General features: G+C 40.2%; 1 protein-coding gene across 9 annotated transcripts in view; it reads left to right on the forward strand.

Moving 5' to 3' along the window:
• fbxw7 (F-box and WD repeat domain containing 7) overlaps nucleotides 1-6,030 on the forward strand; it is a 102,699-nt gene extending 96,669 nt beyond the window's left edge. For all 9 annotated transcript variants that reach the window (XM_067497168.1, XM_067497167.1, XM_067497170.1 and 6 more), the window contains 2 exons: nucleotides 210-420; nucleotides 3,581-6,030. In XM_067497168.1, the coding sequence (XP_067353269.1) occupies nucleotides 210-420; nucleotides 3,581-3,849 (480 nt within the window). In that variant the 3' untranslated portion in view covers nucleotides 3,850-6,030. The remainder of the gene's footprint in view (nucleotides 1-209; nucleotides 421-3,580) is intronic.
• Nucleotides 6,031-8,250: the final 2,220 nt, after the last annotated feature.

Raw genomic sequence — 8,250 nt, forward strand, 5'->3', positions numbered from 1 at the left:
CTGTTGGAATGTGGCAACAGAAAGAAGAGCTTTCATGGATCAATAAAACTCATTCATTTCAATGAGTTTAATCTTGAGTTTGTTAATAGAACTAAAGTTTGCTGTGTACGTGTCTGGGTCATCACAAACAAGTTCTGATGACATCTGCTGTTACCTCAAGATGACAACTTGACGTTTGGCCCATTTAAATTGATCTTTTCTGTCTCTAGTTTGACGGGATCCACGTGGTGAGTGGCTCATTGGACACGTCAATAAGGGTGTGGGATGTGGAGACAGGAAACTGCATCCACACGCTAACGGGGCATCAGTCTCTCACCAGTGGAATGGAACTGAAAGACAACATCCTTGTGTCAGGCAATGCAGACTCCACTGTCAAGATCTGGGACATCAAGACGGGCCAGTGCCTGCAGACACTTCAAGGTGAGTCCTTAGTTTTAGTTTGAATATAATGTGGCTGTTGAAGTTGTAAGTTCAAACTTCCACCTTCGTGAGCAGACATTTAGTCTTTTTCTTTAGGCAGTGGTGGAAAGGTTAGAAAAAATGATGGAATAAAAATAGAAGCGCTAGATAAACATTTGACAACACTAAACATACATAATACAGAAAATAATAGTTACTAATATTTAAAAAAAAAAAAATGTGATTTTTGAATTGCACTTGAGATTGACATGGCCACTTAGGTTCTCACTACAAAAACAATCTGTGGTTGTTTTTACAATTTATGTATACATATGACATATACAGAGCCATCTTCCCCCTATTGAGAAAATTCAAAGATAAGACTTTGATAAAAGATGTTTATGCAACTGTAAGTTTGGTACTTTAGGTTGTACTCGTGCAGACCATAAAGTTATTCAAAGTACTACTGGAGTCTTCAGACTTGTTGCATTCTCTTAGCAATTTGAAGGTAAAATTGTGCCCGAATTCACGGCTTTACTTCTGTGTCTGCTGTTGCCTGGCATTACTTAAAGAAGTTTAAAAAAAATTATAATTTCTAATTGAAATATAATAAGGCTGCTCTAACACCTATACATGTCGTGAACCTACCAGTTATTAGTCATTATCAAATTGTGGTAAATAAGAACTTATTTTAAGTGTTACGATCAGTGAGATGAGTGAGCCCTGCTTGGAAAATCTGCTGCCGTGGTCACCGAGTCTGACCCTAATGGGAGGTTTTGACAGCCCCTCACCTCTTGAAAGCAAAGTGACAGTGATTCAGAGTGATTGTTTTTTTTTACTACATAAAATATCTGAAAAAAATGTACATACTGTATCTTTAAAGTAGTGGTTGAAATGTCCCTTTTCTGTCATGCCGATGGTAGTAGCACGACCAAACCAGCCTTTATCCTAATAGCTCTGTTACATGAACAGGTTCATAAGGTGTAAATCGAGGGGTATTTAAGCTCGTATGACAGGGATGTGGGGCTACAAAAAAACATTGAATTTCTGTCACCAGTAGTGGTTAAAGTACTATAGTGAAATTACTGTGTTCTTATTAATAATAACGGGGTAATAGGATGAGAATAATAAAATGCCTACAGTGTAACTACTTTGTAGTTACGAGGTATTTATTAAATATTACATGATAGTTGTGAATTCTTATGGTGTAACTACAGATAACATTATTTACATTATTATTCATTAAACTGTCTGAATAATACACTAAAGCGCTGTCTCACCTTATGCAACAGGTTTTGAAAGAGATGATGCAAGTAAACTTAGCTTAGTTTGAAACTTGCATTTAGCTGTGGCAACAAGATACACAACCACTGAACTGTAAATCTGTAAATGAATGAAGGAAAATAGCAACACCGGTCATGAACAGCACCACAAACGTATAAATTGGGACTTTGCTCGAAACCAACAGTCGAATTACAACCCAGACTAAATAACCTGTTTGTGTGCGTGTTTGGCAGTACTGAGCAAACACCTTGTGGGCCTGCTGGTGCTGATTACAGTCTCATTTCCTTTGTGTCTGTTTGATTAGTTCTAACTCCATTAGCAGCACTGGTGCCTCATAGGAAGGTGGGAATCTTTTGCTGAAAAGCAGCAGCAACCACCACTTCCCCACCTCTAAATGCCATCATTAGCAAACTACAACTCTCTGTGCTGGTCCTCAAATGCTAACAACCCCCCCCCCAAATGAACAAAAGGATGCCCTAGTGAGAGTCTGAACAGAGGGAGGGAGAAGATGGGGGAGGATGTTTGTGTGTCTGTCTCGTGAAGAACGAGTGCGCTACACTGAAAGACCACGGGTTGGGAAACATTGTAGGTCACATAATCAGGTCAGCAGACAATTTCTGCTCTTCATTAGTGTGTTTTGATAAGACAACAGGCAACAACAAGGATGTCACTGTCAGCTGAAGAGAGTATAGGTAATGATGGAGCAGGCTTCTTTGTTGTGGAAATGCAGGGAGGAGAGGAAGGCGTGTTGGGGGTTGGTGCAAGGCAGCATTGTGTACTCGTGTAAATAACGCAGCCTTTGAACTAATTGGAGGGGGAGAGACTCCATGGTGAGATTTCAGCAGATTTTCCCTATCAATAGATTGGAAAAACAATACTTTTGAATATAATACTTGTTTTGCCATAATTGATATACAGATACAATTTCAGTTCCTTAGATCACCATACAGTTACAAATGAAGGCAGAAACAGCCGCCACCTTCACTTTAACCGTGGCCTCCTGCCAGCACACAAACACAGTAGACGGAGGTGTAGCCAGAGCTGCTTAGTCTTCATGACAGTGACAGGCCCAAACATCTCACTGCAGCTTGTCCAAAGCCTGACTACTGTAGGAAGACATCACTGCACAGTTCCAAGAATAAAAGGGAGTTTTCTCCTGTTTCTCCCAGATTTTTGTTTTGACATCTTCAATGTGTAGATGGGGTCTTGCACCACCGCACAGTCATTTCATTCATTCACCACTGTACGCATTATGCTACTCTAAAAGTTGACTAGACTGTACCAGAACACTGCGTCCTCCATGAAGCTGTTCACTAAACTAAAGCTCTCATTATAAATTTTCTGAAGATCTGCCTAAACAACACACAAACCTTTTATATACTGTGGCTCATTACTCTTTGTCTAGAGACAAATGTTTGCACATTGTTTCAGGTAAGGGAATAGCTATTTTTTATTTTTTAAAACAGTCAAATTGGTCACTAAATTTAATAATGGCCATTTGTATTGGCTGAAATAAAGCCGATCCAGTTTCAATCCTTCTTTAGTTTATTGCGTTATACTTCAGCAACCAACCACGGAAGGCATTTGACTGATACAAATGCTGTCAACATGCCCGTTCACTTGCTTTAAATCCTCCTGACAATTGGGCATTTTTCTTCTCATCTACATGGTGTCCAGATAAAGTCCAATTAATATCAAGACTCCAGTGCATATGTGAAAGAGGCTTTCCCAGTCTGTAACTGTTATTGACAGGAAACACTGCTTCCTGAATTTTGGGGGGGGCGTGTGGGGTGTTTATGCTGCTGCAGTTTCAAGGAAAGGAGAATAAACAGTTCATCCTCTTTTTTTTGCCTCACATTTCATCGCTCTAACCATCTGTTTTTTTTTGTGTGTTCAGGTCCCCACAAGCATCAGAGCGCCGTGACGTGCCTCCAGTTCAACAAGAACTTTGTCATCACCAGCTCGGACGATGGCACAGTCAAACTCTGGGACCTGAAGACCGGAGAGTTCATTCGTAACCTGGTGACTCTGGAGAGTGGCGGCAGCGGTGGTGTTGTGTGGCGGATCAGGGCCTCCAACACCAAGCTAGTGTGTGCAGTGGGCAGCCGCAATGGCACAGAGGAGACTAAGCTGCTGGTGCTGGACTTTGACGTGGACATGAAGTGAGAAGGACATGGGGGAGAAGGACAAAGAGTGAACCGCAGAGAGGAAGGAATAGAGAGGGAATGGGAGATGAGGCACCTAAAAATAGAAGGGCCAATGCCCAGAACTCTTCACCCAAACTCGCAAAATCTACCCCCACCTCAGCTAACAGTGGGCTGTCCTGTCCTCTACCATTATCTTTACCGTCCCCTTTCTGGGTAAATGTTACTGACAAAGCCACAAACCACATGTGCTCAGCCCCTGCTTTTAAACCCCTACCACCAGTACGAGGTGCAGTGTGAGGGGATTAGGCTGGAAATCGGGCAGGGGGGGCACAACCAGTACGTCCCTCCACTAAGCTGGGAGAAAGAAGAGAGGAAGAAAAGAACGACTGATGACTGAACTCTTCGGAAGTGATGCCTCACCCTTTTCGGTTTGGGGTTAAATTCGCACAGAGACTTGGTTTCTTTAAAGCTTGACAGATTTTGAGATGTACAGAGATATTATTTTTTAAAGATCCCGCTCCCACCCATGTGCGCCCCCACACACACACACAGACACACATACACTCAAATGGCCAACCGGCAAGTGGAAAACACTGACGGTAGAAAATGATTGAAGAAGGTGGGAGACATTTAATAGTGAATTTCCACACAGTTACACGTAAAGAGCTGCTTGATAGAGGAGAAAAGGTGATTGGAGGGTTCAGCCTGTAATCAGGCGCGTTTCTTGTCACTCCATTTCCGTTCTTGTTGTTCTCCACTTGGTTTCTGTAGTTTGATTTCTTTACACTATGGCACACAAACACAACTGTGAATTTCACACTTTTTTTGGTTTATCATATGAAAGGGGTTTCTCCTCGTTTTTCCCCTTCTTTGCAGTTGCCAACAGCAACAAATCCCAGTATTAGAAACCTTCTCTGTTTAGGTTTGCTGTCTTTACTTTTTGTCTTTTTATTTGAATGGTTTGTTCTTCCTCTCTGTTTTCTACATACCTGGGTTTGGAGCTCTGTCTCCAGATAACCATCAATGCTGTCCAGAATCTTTCAGCCTAGCTGGGGAAGTTTCCACAATGCCGGTGCTGTGACGAAAGGAGTACAGATTCTTGGCTCAAAGCACTGTGGATTATTGCCCCTGAAACCCCCACCCAAAGCCCCTTTACCCTCCGTTTTTCCCCCCAGTGGCCAAACTGTATTTATGCTGCTAGATGAACAGAAAAAAAAAAAAAGAGAGATGGAACTTTTACTTGCTGTGACGTTTTAGTCCCAGGCGAAATTCCAAATTGAACTCTGTTTAAACGTAAAGAAACAAGATGACATCCAGCATTTGTTTTATTTTGTTTTTGCCACTGAAACTTGAGCCAAACGTGCCTCTACGAGGCTGAGAGGAGGGATCGCCTGCAGAGAGGAAATAAAGGGGATGTACACTGTTGGCGTGCGTGTGTTTGTGTGCATGAGTTACCGTGTTAATGGGCAACTTGTAAACACATTCCTTGGGACAAAGCTCTTTCAGCCTGTTCTTTGGGGAAATGTACAAATGCTGTGTGAACTGGCAAAGAAAAAACTAGCAGATGTATTGATTTTAACACATGAATGAAAGAACTGTCCATATCCCGTGTGTGATTGTTGTTCCAAGATGTCTGAAGCAACAGAGGAGACCATCACAAGCATCAACTGACAGGTTGTGCTGCAACGAGTCCTAGTGTTACATGTGATGCTGTTAAACTCACCAGGGCAGCTGCTCTGCAGCAGCAGCGGGAAAAATAAAAACAAGGCAACAAACGTGAACAGAAACACTGTAGCCTAATGAAAATCGTCTCAATCTCCAAGAGTCACAACTCAAGTTGAACTGTGAAAGTGGTATAACACTGTATATTAAAAAAGAAAAAAGAAAACAATCTTGCTCTATCTCCTCTAGTTGTTTTCTCCTTCGGTTTTAATTTATGATCTGGTTTGAGAAATCAGATTTGTTGCAGGTGTTTTATTTTTCAGTTCATGTAAACTGCCTGGCAAAAAAGAAAACAGACAGAAAAAACCTTAAAGGGATTGTGTATTTGTTTGATTCACTTAGAATTTTATTTTCTTATAACTTAAGTGCAATAAAATGTGGGTTTTTCTTTTTTCATTTCAAGCATATCAGTGGTCTGATTTGTTACATGTGTGAAGGCATCTTATGTTCAATAAAGCAAATTATTTGATTAATTTTATCCATAAGGGGATACGTCTATCACAAGGCGGGTTTAACGGGTCAAATTTGTCACATACACCCTATCATTTTAACGTTAGGTTAGAGTTTCAGGTTTCCTTTACTCGACCCTATGTTTTTCATATGTCCTATTGTCACCAGATTATCATCAAAACAGTTTTTTTTTTTTTTGGAAATGCTGAAAATTAGAAGAAATATTGTTGCTCTGACTGAAACGTTCCTGGAAAAAAGAACACAAAGCATGCGACAGTCCGGTTCCCACTTCTGTTTTCAAAACAATTCTGCACTGAAACTTTTTTACCTGCTGTTCCTCCTCTTTATACTTATCATAAATAATCAATCTGTATTGTAATTTTAATTTAAATTATGGGGAACAGATGCATGAACTTTGGTGCAGAAATTAGTATAATTTCTTCAAAGGCAAACAACGTAATTAGTCACGATGAAATTTGTGAATTTTTAAATTCATGCCTTTATAAGTACAACACTCGCTCTCAATTATTCTTCCTACTCGACTGTACAGGGCAAACAAAACATTTTCATTTGGGTAATATATACATTGGTTATCTTCAAGTAATAAACCCTGATATTAACTTCTGATCAATTGTTTATACATTTTTACACAGAAGAATCTGGATTTTGCCCCCTGTCACCGACATAAAAAAAGAAAATTATTAGGAATCTTTAATGGGCAACATAAAAAGAAAAATATAGATAACAGCTGGTAAAAGTTTCAGTGAACACACAGGCGCCTCACCGTTGTTTGAAAGCAAATAGATGTAAGCCTAAGCTTTAAACTATAAAACCTAAAATTGCGCCTGATGAGGGAGGAGGGGACTAACAATCAGAAATGCCCGTTCCCCATCACACTTTCAGGTTTATTTTATGAAGAATCAGCTCCATCAGCTTTTTATCCTGGTGCATTAGCTTTGTTTAACAAAATAAATAAAATAACAATTTGCCAATTTTCTAGAAATAGTCTTGGCTCAAAATTGGATATACTGCATGGATTGTGCCACACAGCCTGAAAACTACGGGTTCCGAAAGTGGATAAAAATTAACAATTTCCTACAACAGCTGTTTCCTATAAACTTCAGTAAATGTTATATTAACAAGAGTCCATTTATTGGACAATGTTTCCCATCCAAAATTTGGTGTTGCAGTATTTACAGCAAATGAATTAAATTGGCATTGTCCTTGATAATGACAGAAAATCTTAACCAACAGTGTTTTTCTTCCCCCCTAGTTTTTGGACAATACAGGTATTTGGATCAGAGAAAACTGTTGCATTGGTTGTACTACACTGGCAGTACTTGAGTTCATGTTTTGGGTCTTTTCAACAGTATTTGTTGACAGTAAAAATATAACATTACTTATTCTTCATTATATACAAGGCCCGGAGAGCTTTACTGGTGGCAATGGTTTCCATTCCACCCTTAAGTCTATTTCTTACAGCGATTAATGTCCAAAACTTTGATTTCTGCCAAAATGCCAATGAATTTTGGTAGCAAGCATTAAGCAGCTCTGAAATAATCCATTAACAATTTGAAGACCTAATTCTGTGATCTGGGAATTGTCATGGTCATCATCAATTATTTTCTGACATTCAATAAATAAAATGGTAATTTCAATTATGAAAGTACAGTGGCCCCTAGGGACAAAGCACATACAAAAAGGAAATGAAACGCACTTAAGAAATGCAGCAAATGGAATTTCCTAAACCGGAAGTGCTCTGTATCACTAGGGGCAGAGTTTGTGCCTACCAAGGCAGGAAGTTTGAGCCAGGTTCAAAGCTGCTATAAATGTCATCCTAGCACACACACATAGATGGCAGTGATTGCCATGCAAGGTGCTCACCTGACCCCCCTGGAGCAACTTGGGGTTCAGTGTCTTGCCTGAGGACACTTCAACACATAGCCAGGAGGGACCGGGAATTGAACCACTGGACGACTGCCTTACCAACTGAGCTGCAGCTGCCCCTGTACCATTTAGATATAGTATATATGGGCCATTTGGAACTTCGTGCCAAAGTTTTCAGTGACTCAAGAATCCGGCTGTCATCTCAGCGACTGGCAGCTTGAGACCTGAGATGACCCAGTCAGCAAGCTGTGTGCAAATTCACTGCTGACTTTGCTGTAGGATGCATTTTGATATATGTTATCATTTGTTTTATGAAAAATCTGGCATCATTAAATATAATGCAAACACCACCCAGAAAGAA

This window comes from Channa argus, chromosome 3 (assembly GCF_033026475.1).
Source record: "Channa argus isolate prfri chromosome 3, Channa argus male v1.0, whole genome shotgun sequence".
Lineage (NCBI taxonomy): Eukaryota > Metazoa > Chordata > Actinopteri > Anabantiformes > Channidae > Channa > Channa argus.